General features: G+C 48.5%; 1 protein-coding gene across 1 annotated transcript in view; it reads right to left on the reverse strand.

The window, feature by feature from the left end:
- Nucleotides 1–752: 752 nt before the first annotated feature.
- Nucleotides 753–20,151, reverse strand: part of LOC120998335 (gastrula zinc finger protein XlCGF26.1-like) — a 31,382-nt gene continuing 11,983 nt past the window's right edge. The window contains exon 2 of the mRNA XM_040428997.1: nucleotides 753–2,997. Coding sequence (XP_040284931.1) covers nucleotides 1,436–2,965 — 1,530 coding nt within the window. The 5' untranslated portion in view covers nucleotides 2,966–2,997 and the 3' untranslated portion in view covers nucleotides 753–1,435. The remainder of the gene's footprint in view (nucleotides 2,998–20,151) is intronic.

A 20,151-nucleotide genomic window follows, 5' to 3' on the forward strand; every position in this document is an offset into this window, starting at 1 on the left:
AATGAGGTGTGTCAAAACTTTTGGTCTGTACTGTATATATATATATATATATATATATACACACACACACACACATATATTAGGAATTGCCACTTCCGTAACAACCTGCTATAGAAAAATATAACATGACCGAGCCCCTCAGGTAAACGTCAAGGAAAAAAAAAAAAAAAAGGTTCCAAAAAAATGAAATTTTTTGTCACCTTACATCACCAAAAGTGTAATACCAAGCAATCAAAAAATCATATGTACCCAAAAATGGTACCAATAAAAACATCAACTCTTCCCGCAAAAAATTAGCCACTGTGCAAGATGATTGGCAGAAAAAACAAGAAAAAGTATAGCTTTCAGAAAATGGTGACACAAAAAAAACAAAAAACACACAATTTGTTTTGTTTGGCCAGGGAGGTCATGTGATCACTCCTCCGAAGAAGCATGCTGGGATTTTTACTTTCACTTTGAAGCTGCTCCACCCACACAGCCTCTCATCAATGGGAGCATGCTATGCTGAGCACATTAGAAAAATTATATGTACACAATATATCTCTCATGATACAAATACCTTATGGCTTTAGTTATTATCTGGGACCCTTTATTTTTTTATGCGTATGGTGTCCAGCCCCTTTAAGTCTCTGACTACAGTCATACAGAAATGTAAGGACGCCCATGTAGATTGTGTATGTGAACATATCAATATTTTATCACCAGGAGTATAAAAACATTCAAAAAACATACATCACAATTACTCATTAGAAGAACAATTCACACAACTTTATTCCACAGACGGAAATGTCATAAGTACATTCATCACTATGTTAGTATGGTTTCACATGCTGTAGTAATAACATGGCTAAAGTGTAAACGCAGTGCGACTAAAACTGTAAATACGAAATGGTGTCTCCTTTGCAGCACGCATTACTAAGGAAAGTCTACCTTTACCATATACTATAGTCTGAGGACAGCTGTGTGTAACATACAGAGCCTTCTCAGCCTGCCTCTTATCTCTCTACCTCAGCCCCTGCTTCCTTTAATTTGCCCTACTATATTTCTGACCTCTCTCTGCCTATTTCACTTGCTGCCAGTATGAATTGCTGTAAACTTTAATTTTTTCTTCCCTGCACTTCTCTGTTAGTTCCTGAGTGAAAGGAAGAGATATTAGAACAGCGCTCCATCAATCAGTGCAGGTAGCTAGTCAGATAGGCAAGGACTTATACAGAATATGGTAGGGCCCATGTATGGCTGGGGTAGATAAAGAAGAGGCAGGCTGAAAACCCTGTGTTTGGTACACCTAGCCACCCTAAAGTATATTTAAAGTACCTTGTCTGCTCTTATAACACTTCCCGTAATACAAACAAGAACATGGTTTCTTCTCTGTGTGAATTCTCTAAAAGAGTTTTAAAATTTGAATTATTTGTAAAGCATTTTCACATATAGCAAATCAAAATGGTTTCTCTCCTGTGTGAAGTTTCTCATGTGCAATGAGACTTGACTTTTGTGTAAAACATTTCTCACATTCTGAACATGAATACGGCTTCTCTCCTGTGTGAATTCTCTGATGACGGTTGAGGTTGTCTTTAGAAATAAAACATTTCCCACAATCTGAACAGGAATATGGCTTTTCCCCTGTGTGGTTTCTCTCATGTTTAATGAGATCTGACTTTTGTGTATAACATTTTCCACATTCTGAACATTTAAATGGCTTCTCTCCTGTGTGAATTCTTTCATGTGTAAGAAGACATGATTTATCTGTAAAACATTTACCACAATCTGAACATGTAAATGGTTTCTCTCCTGTGTGAATTCTCTGATGAACCTTTAAGTTGTCTTTTGAAATAAAACATTTCCCACATTCTGAACATGAGTACGGCTTCTCTCCTGTGTGAATTCTTTTATGTCTACCAAGATGTGATTTATCAGTAAAACGTTTCCCACATTCTGCGCATGAATAAGGCTTTTCCCCTGTGTGGATTCTCTCATGTTTAACAAGATATGATTTACCTAGAAAACATTTCCCACATAGTGAACATGAATATGGATACTCTCCTGTGTGAATTCTCTGATGAATCCTGAGGGTGGCTTTAGAAGCAAAACATTTCCCACATTCTGTACATGTAACTGGCTTTTCTCCTGCTTGAATTTTCTTATGTTCCTCGAGTTTATCTTCAGTAGTAAACCATTTTCCACGTTCTAAATATGAATACGGCTTCTCTCCTAAGTGAATCCTCTCATGTTTAACAAGATATGATTTCTTTGCAAAAAATCGCCCACATTCTGAACATGAATACAGCTTCTCTCCTGTGTGAATTCTTTGATGTACAACAAGACGTGATTTATACATAAAACATTTTCCACATTCTGAACAGGAATATGGCTTTTCTCCTGTGTGAATTCTTCTGTGGCTAAAAAGACCTGAGTTTTGTGTAAATCGCTTTCCACATTCAGAACATGAGAACGGCTTCTCTCCTGTGTGATATCGCTCATGTCTGACAAGACCTGATTTCTCTGTAAAACATTTCCCACATTCTGAACATGTAAATGGTTTCTCTCCTGTATGACTTCTCTGATGAACCTTTAGTTTGTCTTTAGTAGTAAAACACTTCCCACATTCTGAACACGAATACGGCTTCTCTCCAGTGTGAATTCTCTCATGCTTCACAAGCTGTGATTTATACATAAAACATTTCCCACATTTTGAACAGGAATTTGGCTTCTCAACTGTGTGAATTCTTCTGTGTGAATATAGATTTGAGCTTTTTGTATTCTGTTTTCCAGATTCCCTTTTACCTCCTTTCTGCTGGGTACTCGTGGCAGCAATCTGTGATTGGTCAGGAGAAGGTTCTTCATGATTAGTGGGATTAGATAATAGACCTGCACTGTGAAGTCCTGGGTGTACATTATAGGTAATGATTTTCTCTCCTGAAAAGCGCTGACCGATATCTTCATCTTCTGTTTTATCTAGCAACCACATGAAGTTTTCCTCAGAGTTCTTACTGGGATTTTCTGTTAGGATTACAAAGAAACACAGGCGTTTTTTTTAGACAGACTTCGAACTAAAATGAGACTTTGAACTAACATTCCCTATTCCTTTTGAATCCCTTCCTGGCTTTGACTCAAAACCTGCCTCTGTAGATCCTGCCTTATAAATCTTTATATAACACTTTATTATAGATGAATGATAAAGTTGAGGATTCCTCTCTACACTCACTGATCGCTTCTATTACACAAACCCAGAACTGATAACATTCAGAAATCTGGAAACCACAACCTTCTCTGACAATCAGGCCTGTCCTCTGCAAGGACATTAGGAACATCAATGCCAGTTCGGCATGATTTTAATACAATACGTTAACCCCCTTTATGACTTATCCTTTTTGGGCCTTAAATTAGTTCTCTAGTTTCATAATGAATTTGTTTTTATCTGCCCAGAGATGCTCCATATACCTACTTTTAACATCAGAACTTTCCTCCCCCTGTCCCTGGCATCAGCTCATCTTGGAAGGATGTTTACATGCAGAACTTCCTGCTGTTCCTCAGCTTCCTGCTGGGTTTCCTTAAGCAAACCCAGCATGCTTTGCTCTGTGATGTTTCACAGGGCCAGTGAACCACTTTTCACTAAACAAGTAACTTTTTATTGTCCCATTCTGAGTGCAGGGAGGGAGAGTTGAAGGTGAATTATCAGCTTGCTGAGAAATCAGGTCAAGGCCTCTTTCACATGGTCATTATTGTTGCATCAGTATTTGTGGGTGCAAAACACAGAAGAGGCACACATATTTCCATTATAGATTTTCTCTGTAGGTTCCACTTCTGACATTATGTCAGTGTTATCCAAATACATTCCAAAACTCTAAGGGTTACATGGCATCATAAATCAAGATAATGCTATGCGACCCCATCAGTGCTGGGAGGTCAGGACGGGAGCTGCCACAGACACACGCTGCGAGTCTGATGCGTGGAAACCACTCGTCTGACAGGGACCTTACTTTATTCTGGAGAAAAAGTCACTTTATTCCAAATGCAAATCAGCACTTCAGTTCTGCCAGACCGGACAAGGCATTCTGTGCACTTCCTGCTTGCTCTGCCACCCCTCCCTCCAGCTTCCTCTGCCACCCCTCCCGCTTCCTCTGCCACCCCTCCCACCTGCTTCCCCTGCCTCCCCTCCCACCCGCTTTCCCTGCCTGTCCTCCCTCCCGCATTCCCTGCCTGTCCTCCCTCCCGCATTCCCTGCCTGTCCTCCCTCCCGCTTTCCCTGCCTGTCCTCCCTCCCGCTTTCCCTGCCTGTCCTCCCTCCCGCTTCCCCTGCCTGTCCTCCCTCCCGCTTCCCCTGCCGGTCCTCCCTCCCGCTTCCTCTGCCGATCCTCCCTCCCGCTTCCTCTGCCTCCCCTCCCACCCGCTTCCTCTGCCTCCCCTCCCACCCGCTTCCTCTGCCTCCCCTCCCACCCGCTTCCTCTGCCTCCCCTCCCTCCCGCTTCCTCTGACTGTCCTCCCTCCCGCTTCCTCTGACTGTCCTCCCTCCCGCTTCCTCTGACTGTCCTCCCTCCCGCTTCCTCTGACTGTCCTCCCTCCCGCTTCCTCTGACTGTCCTCTCTCCCGCTTCCTCTGACTGTCCTCTCTCCCGCTTCCTCTGACTGTCCTCTCTCCCGCTTCCTCTGACTGTCCTCTCTCCAGCTTCCTCTGACTGTCCTCTCTCCAGCTTCCTCTGACTGTCCTCTCTCCAGCTTCCTCTGACTGTCCTCTCTCCAGCTTCCTCTGACCGTCCTCTCTCCAGCTTCCTCTGACCGTCCTCCCTCCCGCTTCCTCTGACCGTCCTCCCTCCCGCTTCCTCTGACCGTCCTCCCTCCCGCTTCCTCTGACCGTCCTCCCTCCCGCTCCCTTTGACTGTCCTCCCTCCCGCTTCCTCTGACTGTCCTCCCTCCCGCTTCCTCTGATTGTCCTCCCTCCCGCTTCTTCTGCCACCTCTCCCGCCTCCACCCATCCAACCTGCTTCCTCTGCCAGCCCTTCCCTCCTGATCAACAGGGCCAGGCGAGATGACTATGTGGCAGTCTGAACCAGATCACATTGTAAGGGGAGGGCGAGAGTGAAATGTGTCAATTTTATTTCCTGCCAGTTAAAATCAGATAGCACATGTGCTTTTTTCTAATCTGTTATTTTCCCCGGCGCCTCCACAACGGCATTCATAGGAGGGTGTCCCCGCCTCCAGGACAGGAAACAACGAGGAAGCACAGGATTTAAGGAGCCTCCTCCCCTTACCTTACCAGTCGTTGTTTCCTGTCCTCGGACGTGCGTGGAAGCCACTCCTGGGATTATCCAGAAACTTATCTACCGCACCAGCCTGGTCTTTTCCCTGTGATTCAGGAGGGCTGGTGCAGGGATTGGGGGCTCCAGGGCTGCATTGCCTCCCTTCCTCGATCCTGCGGAATAAGTCCTAATCTTAGGCATCCCCGGGCTTGCGAGTCCGCCGGAACTCGCGCGGGATCGGGCGTGTGACGTCACCGGAACGAGATCTCCTTGGGCAAGAGATTCTCGCGAGAAGACGGCTCCTGCGCGCGGCGGGAAATTTAAAAGGAAGGCTCACATTCATCACCGCCGCCGTTCTGCAGTGATGCCTTCCAGCGACAGAGAGTCGTCAAAGCGCTCCGGTGATCCCGCTGTTTCGGCCCTAAGCCCGGTAAGCCTCCTCCCTGGGGGAGTTATCCCTATGCTTTTATATGTTTTCCGCATAGTTATATAGGGTTAAGGAATCCTGTACCTCTCCTCCCCCTACACGCTGGGTGTCTGTAATGTTATATACTGACCCCTCACCACCCTTACTCTGGGTCCCTCCTTTGTCCTATACAAAGTTTGTTTTATTCCCTTTAGGACAGTGAGTCCAGAAAGCTTAAAACCAAAGGGGATTCAGGGCGCAAAAAGTGTGGTGGCTGCCGTAAGGGCTTGGTATCGGATCCAAAAAAGACCCTTTGCCCCAGATGTATTGAGAAAGTCATCTCAGAAGAATCCCCTTCCTTTGTGGAGTCCATGCGAACCCTCATTAGAGAAGAAATTAAGGCTGCAGCTGATTCCAGACAATTGGCGCTTTCCCCTGGGCCTTCCCGTTCCCTAAATCTGGAAATATCAGACCAAGTGGATCTGGATGAAGGGGAGTTACTTGATGATCAGGTCTCCTTATCCTCTGAAGAGGCTGCAGGGAGGCCTATGTGCTTTCCCGAAGAAACACAATCCCTACTAAAAGATATCAAATCTACCCTTAATTTGGAAGATGTAAAAGAGACTCAGTCCCTTCACGATCAGATCTTTCAGGGGTTGGGTGAAAAAAAGAAGAGATCCTTCCCCATCCATAATAATATAAAAGCCCTTATTTCCAGGGAATGGAGGGATCCTGATAAAAGGTGGACTGTATCAGCCGCCTTCAAGCGCAAATACCCCTTCTCAGAGTCTGACTCTGATTTGTGGGATAAAACTCCCAAAATAGATGCTCCAGTGGCCCGTATTTCAAAGAAATCCTCGCTGTCCTTTGAGGATATGGGTCTCCTAAAGGATCCAATGGAAAAAAAATGCGAAAATCTGTTAAGGAAATCCTGGGAGACGAATACTGCGATGTTGCGCCCCAGCATAGCGTCCACTTGTACTGCCAGAACCCTCTCAGTGTGGCTAGATCAGCTAGAAAGCAATCTGTCAGGGGGTACGTCCAGGGAAGAAATCTTGAACTCCCTTCCCACCTTAAAGAGAGCATCTAATTTTCTAGCGGATGCCTCGGCCGACTTGGTTAAACTCTCTGCAAAAAGCAGTGCTTTAGCCAATGCGACCCGTAGGGCGGTATGGCTCCGTTCCTGGACGGGGGACGCAGGATCTAAGAACCGCCTATGCTCCATCCCATGTGAGGGAGATAGGCTATTTGGCTCCGCTCTTGACGATATTCTGGAGAAGGCCTCCGACAGAAAAAAAGGGTTCCCATCTGATAATCGTTATTATCAACAGAGGCGTTCCTTTCAAAATCAAAAGAGGTCAAGAGCGGATCAAAGTAAAAGAGACGGATCAAAAAGATGGCAACCTTCTAGAGGTAGAGGAAGGGGATACCTTTTTAAGCCAGAGGCCTCTACCCGCCCTACCCAGTGACATGCTGATCCAGGTAGGAGGCAGACTAAAACAATTCTCCTCCGCCTGGCAAGAAATTTTTGCCTCCCCTTGGGTCACTCGTACCATAAGAGAAGGCCTAAAGCTAGAGTTTGTTTCACCACCCCCAAAACATTTTTTTCTCAACCAAATACAACAGCCCGACAAACAGGCATCCCTAGAGTCAGAGATAACTACGTTACTCCTCAAAGGAGTCCTCATCCCTGTACCAGAAAACCAACACGGCGAAGGATTCTATTCCCCTATATTTTTGATAAAAAAAACAAACGGCTCCTATCGCCTAATTATAAATTTAAAGTCCTTAAACAAATCCATCATTTACAAGAGATTCAAAATGGAGACCATAAAATCTACTACACAGATCCTTCCGCAGGACTGCTTTATGGCCACTGTCGACCTTCAGGACGCTTATTACCACGTCCCAATATACCACAGTCATCAGCGTTTTCTAAGGATTGCAATTTATTATCAAGGAAAGCTGTCCCATTTTCAGTTCACAGCCCTTCCTTTCGGCCTATCCTCTGCTCCCAGAGTTTTTTCAAAAATAATGTCCGAAGTCACAAAATTTCTTCACCTTCAGGGGGTACAAATCGTTCCATACCTGGACGACTTTCAGGTGTTTGCGGAGTCGCGCCAACTTCTACAGTCACGCCTCAAGCAAATCCGGAACTGTCTTACAGATCTAGGGTGGATAATAAATCCAAAAAAATAAGACCTTATCCCCAATCAAGAAAAGGTATTTTTAGGGGTGCTGTTGGACTCAAGGCAGCTAATGTCTTTCCTTCCTCAAGACAAACAGTCTCACTTAATCCAAACAGTGTCTCTTTTTTCCAGCAGGGATCGGTCCTCAATAAGAGACATCATGGCTGTACTAGGGCTGCTAACGGCCGCAATCCCGTCAGTAAGGTGGGCCCAAAGTCACACAAGAGCCCTTCAGGCCTTTCTCCTATCCTCATGGGACGGAAAGAACTCATCTCTAGACAGAAAAATTCACGTTCCCAGACAGGTAAAACAGTCACTAACCTGGTGGAGAATAAAGGGAAACCTGAGCGTAGGGGTTCACTGGCGCCCAAAAGATGTTATGGTCATTACAACAGACGCCAGCAACTCAGGGTGGGGAGGTCATTCCTCAGGATCAGTAGTTCAAGGATCCTGGGAAAAAAACATGCAGGACGCCTCCTCAAATTTAAAGGAACTGTCAGCTGTCCACAGAGTTCTCCTTTCCCTTTTCAAAACTACCTCCCCAAAACACGTAAAAATTTTGACGGACAACATTACTGTGGTGGCGTACGTAAACAAACAAGGGGGAACCAGAAGTCGCTCACTGGCGGAAGTGTCAAAAAACATTTTCTGTTGGGCAGAAAGAAACCTTCTGTCCCTTTCGGCGGTACATATCAAGGGGGAAAAGAACGTGGTGGCCGATTATCTCAGTCGACATCTCATAAGAGAAACCGAATGGTCCCTAAATCATCACGTTTTCAGCCAGATCTGCCAGATGTGGGGGACCCCAGTATTAGATCTATTTGCCACCAAAAGCAACAGACAGGTCACAAAATTCTGTTCCCTCTCGCAAAAAGATCATCCAGTATGGCTAGACGCCCTCTCCCGGTCGTGGCCAAAACAGCTCCTTTATGCCTTCCCTCCATTCACTCTCATTCCCAGAGTCCTGGTAAAAACTCAGGAAGAGAGGGTCCATGTAATTATGGTGGCCCCTTCTGGCCAAGAAGGGCTTGGTTTCCACTCCTGCTCAAACTATCAGCCGGTGTTCATTGGACACTACCGTCAAACCCAGACCTACTCCACCAGGGACCAATAAATCATCCCAGTGTAAAGCAACTCAGTTTGACGGCCTGGAATCTGAACGCCTCCTGCTAAAACGGAAAGGCCTGTCAGATGCGGTTATTTCCACGATGCTAAAAAGCAGGAAACCCATAACTTCCCGGATCTACTTGAGAACCTGGAATGCCTTCTTGTCCTTTTTGGGAAGTGTGGATTTTCCTGATGTTCCTCAGGTCCTCCAGTTCCTACAAGCTGGGTTGGAAAAAGGCCTCCGCCCGTCAACTCTAAAGGTACAGATCTCCGCGCTCAGCGCCTTCTTGGATGTAAAACTGACAGATTCCCCTCTGATCAAACGTTTTTTGAAGGGGGCAGTAAGAACTTCCTTCTTTCCCCGTCCGGTGGTTCCTCCCTGGGACTTGGGCCTAGTTCTGTCTGTTCTCACTACTCCTCCTCCGTTTGAGCCAATTGATAATATCCCTCTAAGGCTCCTCACCATGAAAACGTTTTTTTTAGTTGCCATAACCTCTGCCAGAAGAGTTGGGGAAATTCAAGCATTTTCTTGCAAACCTCCCTATCTTACAATTCTGGATGATCGTATAATCCTCAGGCACTGTCCTGCCTTTCTCCCAAAGGTGGTATCCAGATTTCATCAGGAACAGGAAGTCTCCCTACCTTCGTTTTTTCAGTCTCCATCTACTGACTCAGAGGAATCTCTTCATAATCTGGACGTCAGGAGATCAGTCCTTTCTTACCTACAGGCCACTAAGCCGCTAAGAAAATCGGACCGCCTCTTTCTACAATTTCAGGGCCCTAATAAGGGGCAAGCGGCTAGCAAATTAACCATAGCTAGATGGATTAGGAACGTAATATCCTCTGCCTACGTTACCAAGAACTGTCAGCCACCAGAGGTATTGAGGGCTCATTCTACAAGGGCAGTGGCCTCATCCTGGGCAGAGACGAAAGCAGTCCCTCTGGAACAAATCTGCAAGGCCGCTACATGGGCTAATCCTATGACTTTTTTCAGGCACTATAAGCTAGATATAGTAAGGGATCAGGACTTGTCCTTTGGTCGTAAAGTTCTATCTGCTATAACCCCCCCCTAATGTTTGATTACTCTGTTAGTCCTCCTATGAATGCCGTTGTGGAGGCGCCGGGGAAAAGGGTAAATTACTCTTACCGGTAATTGGATTTTCCAATAGCCTCCACAACGGCACTGGTTTCCCTCCCAAATTTTGAATGTAGACGAATGATGTAATTTGTTTACTATAATATATAATTTTTTTCTGCATCACTTCTGTGTCCTCTCTTATTGACTGGTAAGGTAAGGGGAGGAGGCTCCTTAAATCCTGTGCTTCCTCGTTGTTTCCTGTCCTGGAGGCGGGGACACCCTCCTATGAATGCCGTTGTGGAGGCTATTGGAAAATCCAATTACCGGTAAGAGTAATTTACCCTTTTCTGATTGCAGATTTATTTATTCTGTTTCCTGAACATGATTATAGGGGCGGCCATTTTGCCTGTCCTCCCTCCCGCTTCCTCTGACTGTCCTCTCTCCAGCTTCCTCTGACTGTCCTCTCTCCAGCTTCCTCTGACTGTCCTCTCTCCAGCTTCCTCTGACTGTCCTCTCTCCAGCTTCCTCTGACTGTCCTCTCTCCAGCTTCCTCTGACTGTCCTCTCTCCAGCTTCCTCTGACTGTCCTCCCTCCCGATTCCTCTGACTGTCCTCCCTCCCGCTTCCTCTGACTGTCCTCCCTCCCGCTTCCTCTGATTGTCCTCCCTCCCGCTTCTTCTGCCACCTCTCCCGCCTCCACCCATCCAACCTGCTTCCTCTGCCAGCCCTTCCATCCTGATCAACAGGGTCAGGCGAGATGACTATGCGGCAGTCTGAACCAGATCACATTGTAAGGGGAGGGCGAGCGTGAAATGTGCCAATTTTATTTCCTGCCAGTTAAAATCAGATAGCACATGTGCTTTTTTCTAATCTGTTATTTTCTGATTGCAGATTTATTTATTCTGTTTCCTGAACATGATTATAGCGGCGGCCATTTTGCCCGAGCTAAAAATTATGGCAGCCCCAGGGGCCATAGACACAATGGTCAATGGTTAGAATAACAGATAAGCAGATAACCGCAGTAAAGTTATCTGTACAGACCAAGAAGTGGCGCCTATTATTAGGCTTAGTGGACCAGTGCAAAAATGAAATCCCCATAGGATAGGGGAGAACTATCAGATCTGTGGGGGTCCTACCGCAGGGCCCCCCACCAATCATGAGAAAAAGGGTCCCATACCCCATGGAGCCCCCTTGAAATGGAAGGAGCGGCTAGTCGGAAATGCGTGCCGCTGTGCCATTAATTTCTATGAAAGTTCTGGAACTAGCCAAGCGCTGTACTCAGCTATCTCCGGCACTCCCTCTATGAATGGAGCAGCAGAGCTTGTATCCATCCAGCCGCTCCTTCCCTTTCAAGGAGGCTACGTGGGGTATGGGACCTCTGTTCTTGTGATCAGTGGGGGTCCCAGTGGAAGGACCCCCACCGATCTAATAGTTATCCCCTATACTGTGGATAGGCTATAACTTTCTGTGACCGGTTAACCCCTTTATCTCTGATCTTGGAAGTGAAAGAAGAGAAAGAAGTAAAGGGAGTGGCAGTTGAAAATAGCAGCGGAGAGACAGACACAGAGATCGCTGCTGCTTTGTTGGTGATGTGAGGCCCTTTTATAGGAGCAGATTTATAGACAATTATTGGGAAAGAACTGAACATTTCTGATAATTGCCCGATTGTGAGCTGCATGTAAATCTTATTTCCTCTGTATAGGGATCAGCCATGACTACTGAGACGGCTCGTACCCATACAGATTCCTGTTCACACAGGACAATCTGCTGCCCAGAAGCTATAACCTTGGTGCGACATCTAGCATGCTTTTACCTGAGGAACAAGCATTTGCTCATTTGACAAATGAATAAAAAAGGAGAAGATGTGCCGTATTTTTTGCCATATAAGTCGCACCTAGGTGTTTGAGGAGGAAAATAAGAAAAAAAAATATGGTGGGTTTTGAACTAATGGTGATCTGTGGACGGCACTGTTACGGGGGTAATCTGTGGACGGCACTGTCACGGGGGTAATCTGTGGACGGCACTGTCACGGGGTAATCTGTGGACGGCACTGTCACGGGGGTAATCTGTGGACGGCACTGTCACGGGGGTAATCTGTGGACGGCACTGTCACGGGGGTAATCTGTGGACGGCACTGTCACGGGGGTAATCTGTGGACGGCACTGTCACGGGGGTAATCTGTGGACGGCACTGTCACGGGGGTAATCTGTGGACGGCACTGTCACGGGGGTAATCTGTGGACGGCACTGTCACGGGGGTAATCTGTGGACGGCACTGTCACGGGGGTAATCTGTGGACGGCACTGTCACGGGGGTAATCTGTGGACGGCACTGTCACGGGGGTAATCTGTGGACGGCACTGTCACGGGGGTAATCTGTGGACGGCACTGTCACGGGGGTAATCTGTGGACGGCACTGTCACGGGGGTAATCTGTGGACGGCACTGTCACGGGGGTAATCTGTGGACGGCACTGTCACGGGGGTAATCTGTGGACGGCACTGTCACGGGGGTAATCTGTGGACGGCACTGTCACGGGGGTAATCTGTGGACGGCACTGTCACGGGGGTAATCTGTGGACGGCACTGTCACGGGGGTAATCTGTGGACGGCACTGTCACGGGGGTAATCTGTGGACGGCACTGTCACGGGGGTAATCTGTGGACGGCACTGTCACGGGGGTAATCTGTGGACGGCACTGTCACGGGGGTAATCTGTGGACGGCACTGTCACGGGGGTAATCTGTGGACGGCACTGTCACGGGGGTAATCTGTGGACGGCACTGTCACGGGGGTAATCTGTGGACGGCACTGTCACGGGGGTAATCTGTGGACGGCACTGTCACGGGGGTAATCTGTGGACGGCACTGTCACGGGGGTAATCTGTGGACGGCACTGTCACGGGGGTAATCTGTGGACGGCACTGTCACGGGGGTAATCTGTGGACGGCACTGTCACGGGGGTAATCTGTGGACGGCACTGTCACGGGGGTAATCTGTGGACGGCACTGTCACGGGGGTAATCTGTGGACGGCACTGTCACGGGGGTAATCTGTGGACGGCACTGTCACGGGGGTAATCTGTGGACGGCACTGTCACGGGGGTAATCTGTGGACGGCACTGTCACGGGGGTAATCTGTGGACGGCACTGTCACGGGGGTAATCTGTGGACGGCACTGTCACGGGGGTAATCTGTGGACGGCACTGTCACGGGGGTAATCTGTGGACGGCACTGTCACGGGGGTAATCTGTGGACGGCACTGTCACGGGGGTAATCTGTGGACGGCACTGTCACGGGGGTAATCTGTGGACGGCACTGTCACGGGGGTAATCTGTGGACGGCACTGTCACGGGGGTAATCTGTGGACGGCACTGTCACGGGGGTAATCTGTGGACGGCACTGTCACGGGGGTAATCTGTGGACGGCACTGTCACGGGGGTAATCTGTGGACGGCACTGTCACGGGGGTAATCTGTGGACGGCACTGTCACGGGGGTAATCTGTGGACGGCACTGTCACGGGGGTAATCTGTGGACGGCACTGTCACGGGGGTAATCTGTGGACGGCACTGTCACGGGGGTAATCTGTGGACGGCACTGTCACGGGGGTAATCTGTGGACGGCACTGTCACGGGGGTAATCTGTGGACGGCACTGTCACGGGGGTAATCTGTGGACGGCACTGTCACGGGGGTAATCTGTGGACGGCACTGTCACGGGGGTAATCTGTGGACGGCACTGTCACGGGGGTAATCTGTGGACGGCACTGTCACGGGGGTAATCTGTGGACGGCACTGTCACGGGGGTAATCTGTGGACGGCACTGTCACGGGGGTAATCTGTGGACGGCACTGTCACGGGGGTAATCTGTGGACGGCACTGTCACGGGGGGTAATCTGTGGACGGCACTGTCACGGGGGTAATCTGTGGACGGCACTGTCACGGGGGTAATCTGTGGACGGCACTGTCACGGGGGTAATCTGTGGACGGCACTGTCACGGGGGTAATCTGTGGACGGCACTGTCACGGGGGTAATCTGTGGACGGCACTGTCACGGGGGTAATCTGTGGACGGCACTGTCACGGGGGTAATCTGTGGACGGCACTGTCACGGGGGTAATCTGTGGACGGCACTGTCACGGGGGTAATCTGTGGACGGCACTGTCACGGGGGTAATCTGTGGACGGCACTGTCACGGGGGTAATCTGTGGACGGCACTGTCACGGGGGTAATCTGTGGACGGCACTGTCACGGGGGTAATCTGTGGACGGCACTGTCACGGGGGTAATCTGTGGACGGCACTGTCACGGGGGTAATCTGTGGACGGCACTGTCACGGGGGTAATCTGTGGACGGCACTGTCACGGGGGTAATCTGTGGACGGCACTGTCACGGGGGTAATCTGTGGACGGCACTGTCACGGGGGTAATCTGTGGACGGCACTGTCACGGGGGTAATCTGTGGACGGCACTGTCACGGGGGTAATCTGTGGACGGCACTGTCACGGGGGTAATCTGTGGACGGCACTGTCACGGGGGTAATCTGTGGACGGCACTGTCACGGGGGTAATCTGTGGACGGCACTGTCACGGGGGTAATCTGTGGACGGCACTGTCACGGGGGTAATCTGTGGACGGCACTGTCACGGGGGTAATCTGTGGACGGCACTGTCACGGGGGTAATCTGTGGACGGCACTGTCACGGGGGTAATCTGTGGACGGCACTGTCACGGGGGTAATCTGTGGACGGCACTGTCACGGGGGTAATCTGTGGACGGCACTGTCACGGGGGTAATCTGTGGACGGCACTGTCACGGGGGTAATCTGTGGACGGCACTGTCACGGGGGTAATCTGTGGACGGCACTGTCACGGGGGTAATCTGTGGACGGCACTGTCACGGGGGTAATCTGTGGACGGCACTGTCACGGGGGTAATCTGTGGACGGCACTGTCACGGGGGTAATCTGTGGACGGCACTGTTACGGGGGTAATCTGTGGACGGCACTGTCACGGGGGTAATCTGTGGACGGCACTGTCACGGGGGTAATCTGTGGACGGCACTGTCACGGGGGTAATCTGTGGACGGCACTGTCACGGGGTAATCTGTGGACGGCACTGTCACGGGGGTAATCTGTGGACGGCACTGTCACGGGGGTAATCTGTGGACGGCACTGTCACGGGGGTAATCTGTGGACGGCACTGTCACGGGGGTAATCTGTGGACGGCACTGTCACGGGGGTAATCTGTGGACGGCACTGTCACGGGGGTAATCTGTGGACGGCACTGTCACGGGGGTAATCTGTGGACGGCACTGTCACGGGGGTAATCTGTGGACGGCACTGTCACGGGGGTAATCTGTGGACGGCACTGTCACGGGGGTAATCTGTGGACGGCACTGTTACGGGGGGAACCGGGCCCCGCTCACTGTAGTAATCATAACTAACCTGTAGGCTATGCTAAAGTACAGAAATCCTCTGAAATCCAGCATGTAGCACTTACTAAACTCCCGTAGCAGGCAGGAGGCCGGCCGGCAACAGCGTAATTCACTACATCACGCGCCTGCTCCTCCCACTTTATGAATGAAGCAGGCGGCACAGGCGCGTGACGTAGTGAGTTACGCTGCGCCGCCCAGCCTCCTGCCTGCTACGGGAGTTTAGTAAGTGCTACATGCTGGATTTCAGAGGATTTCTGTACTTTAACATTGCCTACAGGTTAGATATGATTACTACACTGAGCGGGGCCCGGTGTAATAGAATACAGTGACTGCAACGGGCCCCGCTGCCATTACAGCACCAGATGCCGGCCCCCAGCCCCTCCTCCCTCCCCGCTGATACACCGCCGACAGCGCTGTGCAGCATCACGGCGGTGGTGTATCAGTGTAAATGGCAGCATTCGCCCCATAAGACGCACTGCCATTTCCCCCCCACTTTTGGGGGGAAAAAAGTGCGTCATATAGGGCGAAAAATAGTCTGAATCCCATAGACTACAATAATATAGAAATGTAGTGTATGGTACAAACAATCAGAAGATCACAGGTCTTGTAAGGGGTCTAAAAATTAAAGTAAAAGAAAATATAAAAAAACAACAAAAATTTTAACAATTAAAATCTTTCCCTTTCCCAAAATTACATATAAAATAAACAACTGAAAATATAAAAATATTATATTTATCGTGTGCAGTGAATGGTGTAACGGAGAAAAAATAAAAATAGCCGACTTGCTGTTTCATGAAAAACGCTGTCCCCTCAAAAATATTGAATAAAAAGTGATCAAAAAGTCGTGTGTAACGCGTACTGATAGAAAAAAGCCCTCACACAGAAATATAAAACAAGTTATGGGTGTCAGAGCATGGTAACGCAAAGAAAAACATTTTTAATGATTTTATTTATTTTTTTTTCGTTTTTTTTTTCAATTTCACCCCGCAAACAATTTTTTCTCCTGTTTTTCAATACATAATATGGTAAATTAAACGGAGTCATTAAAAATACAACTTGTCCCGCAAAAAAAAAGCTCTTATATGGCTATTTAAACAGAAAGTTTAAAAAAGTTATGATTCTTGAAATGTGGTGAGGAAAAAACAAAAACGAAAAAACGAAAATTGGTTCAGGCCTTAAAAGGGGTAAAAATTATGCAAAGTAAAGACGACAAAAAATAAATGTTCGTCATTAAATGAAGTCTGTCACCAGAGACCCCCTGTCACACCAGGAGCGCAGTCACACAGCGAAGGGTCACCTCAATAAAACCTTTATCCGCGTTCCCAATTTTTCAGAATATGCAAATGAGCCGTTTGGTAAATCGAGGCTCTCATCACACCAAAGCTCCGCTTCTTCCAGCGCCTAGCCGATTGTCAGGGCCAGGCAGTGGTGATGTAATCTCGCCTGGTGCACGCCCAGTACAGCCGATTACCACACTGGCCAGTATACGGGCTGAACTGCGCGTGCGCCGATACTCAAAGCGAAGGCACGTGTGCGAGAACTAGAGAGGATTCAAGTTTAGAAAAATTCAATTTGACGATTTCTTCAAGAAATTCGTTTTGTTCCGAATAACTTTTTCACGAATCGTGATATATCGGGTAGATCCAGGCCCCTCTGCCTAATCATATTCATCCCACTTAGTGGCCCAATCTCAGTGTGAAGCCTTGGAACTTAGACTGCAGGGAGAGCGCATCGCCGTGTGCATTAGGTTCTAGTGCACCCACATTTATTGTCAATCCGTTCTGTAGATACTTTGCCGTCAGTATTACAGGTGTGATTCCACAGCTAACACACAGTGCCGGGCACCAAGATTCATAGCTAATCCCTCCTGTTACCTGTGGAATCACTGTGCATCAGTATTACAGGTGTGATTCCACAGCTAACACACAGTGCCGGGCACCAAGATTCATAGCTAATCCCTCCTGTTACCTGTGGAATCACTGTGCATCAGTATTACAGGTGTGATTCCACAGCTAACACACAGTGCCGGGCACCAAGATTCATAGCTAATCCCTCCTGTTACCTGTGGAATCACTGTGCATCAGTATTACAGGTGTGATTCCACAGCTAACACACAGTGCCGGGCACCAAAATTCATAGCTAATCCCTTCTGTTACCTGTGGAATCACTGTGCATCAGTATTACAGGTGTGATTCCACAGCTAACACACAGTGCCGGGCACCAAGATTCATAGCTAATCCCTCCTGTTACCTGTGGAATCACTGTGCATCAGTATTACAGGTGTGATTCCACAGCTAACACATAGTGCCGGGCACCAAGATTCATAGCTAATCCCTTCTGTTACCTGTGGAATCACTGTGCATCAGTATTACAGGTGTGATTCCACAGCTAACACACAGTGCCGGGCACCAAGATTCATAGCTAATCCCTCCTGTTACCTGTGGAATCACTGTGCATCAGTATTACAGGTGTGATTCCACAGCTAATACACAGTGCCGGGCACCAAGATTCATAGCTAATCCCTCCTGTTACCTGTGGAATCACTGTGCATCAGTATTACAGGTGTGATTCCACAGCTAACACACAGTGCCGGGCACCAAGATTCATAGCTAATCCCTCCTGTTACCTGTGGAATCACTGTGCATCAGTATTACAGGTGTGATTCCACAGCTAACACACAGTGCCGGGCACCAAGATTCATAGCTAATCCCTCCTGTTACCTGTGGAATCACTGTGCATCAGTATTACAGGTGTGATTCCACAGCTAACACACAGTGCCGGGCACCAAAATTCATAGCTAATCCCTTCTGTTACCTGTGGAATCACTGTGCATCAGTATTACAGGTGTGATTCCACAGCTAACACACAGTGCCGGGCACCAAGATTCATAGCTAATCCCTCCTGTTACCTGTGGAATCACTGTGCATCAGTATTACAGGTGTGATTCCACAGCTAACACATAGTGCCGGGCACCAAGATTCATAGCTAATCCCTTCTGTTACCTGTGGAATCACTGTGCATCAGTATTACAGGTGTGATTCCACAGCTAACACACAGTGCCGGGCACCAAGATTCATAGCTAATCCCTCCTGTTACCTGTGGAATCACTGTGCATCAGTATTACAGGTGTGATTCCACAGCTAATACACAGTGCCGGGCACCAAGATTCATAGCTAATCCCTCCTGTTACCTGTGGAATCACTGTGCATCAGTATTACAGGTGTGATTCCACAGCTAACACACAGTGCCGGGCACCAAGATTCATAGCTAATCCCTTCTGTTACCTGTGGAATCACTGTGCATCAGTATTACAGGTGTGATTCCACAGCTAACACATAGTGCCGGGCACCAAGATTCATAGCTAATCCCTTCTGTTACCTGTGGAATCACTGTGCATCAGTATTACAGGTGTGATTCCACAGCTAACACACAGTGCCGGGCACCAAGATTCATAGCTAATCCCTCCTGTTACCTGTGGAATCACTGTGCATCAGTATTACAGGTGTGATTCCACAGCTAACACATAGTGCCGGGCACCAAGATTCATAGCTAATCCCTTCTGTTACCTGTGGAATCACTGTGCATCAGTATTACAGGTGTGATTCCACAGCTAACACACAGTGCCGGGCACCAAGATTCATAGCTAATCCCTCCTGTTACCTGTGGAATCACTGTGCATCAGTATTACAGGTGTGATTCCACAGCTAACACACAGTGCCGGGCACCAAGATTCATAGCTAATCCCTTCTGTTACCTGTGGAATCACTGTGCATCAGTATTATACAGGTGTGATTCCACAGCTAACACACAGTGCCGGGCACCAAGATTCATAGCTAATCCCTTCTGTTACCTGTGGAATCACTGTGCATCAGTATTACAGGTGTGATTCCACAGCTAACACACAGTGCCGGGCACCAAGATTCATAGCTAATCCCTTCTGTTACCTGTGGAATCACTGTGCATCAGTATTATACAGGTGTGATTCCACAGCTAACACACAGTGCCGGGCACCAAGATTCATAGCTAATCCCTTCTGTTACCTGTGGAATCACTGTGAATCAGTATTATAGGTGTGATTCCACAGCTAACACACAGTGCCGGGCACCAAGATTCATAGCTAATCCCTTCTGTTACCTGTGGAATCACTGTGCATCAGTATTATACAGGTGTGATTCCACAGCTAACACACAGTGCCGGGCACCAAGATTCATAGCTAATCCCTTCTGTTACCTGTGGAATCACTGTGAATCAGTATTATAGGTGTGATTCCACAGCTAACACACAGTGCCGGGCACCAAGATTCATAGCTAATCCCTTCTGTTACCTGTGGAATCACTGTGCATCAGTATTACAGGTCAATAAAAGTGTCAGGTCTAATTTATTGCTGTGGACTAAACCGTGCAGTGCCCCAAGATTCAAGGAGTGGCCCCATGACAAAGCGGGAAGAGTGGCAGCAGTGACAGTGACAAAAGTGGCCCCATGACAGAGTGGGGACACTGGCGGCAGCAGCAGTAGTGGGGCCTCATGACCGAGTGGGGAAGGTGGCAGTGACAGTAGTGTCCCCATGACAAAGTGGGGAAGGTGGCAGTGACAGCAGTAGCAGTAGTGGCCCCATGACAAAGTGGCGATGGTTTCAGGGACAACAATGGCCTCATGACAGAGTGGGGAGGGTGGCAGCAGCAGTAGTGGCCCCATGACGGGGGGGGGGGGGGGGGGGG

The sequence above is a fragment of the Bufo bufo genome, chromosome 4 (genome assembly GCF_905171765.1).
Source record: "Bufo bufo chromosome 4, aBufBuf1.1, whole genome shotgun sequence".
Classification (NCBI taxonomy): domain Eukaryota; kingdom Metazoa; phylum Chordata; class Amphibia; order Anura; family Bufonidae; genus Bufo; species Bufo bufo.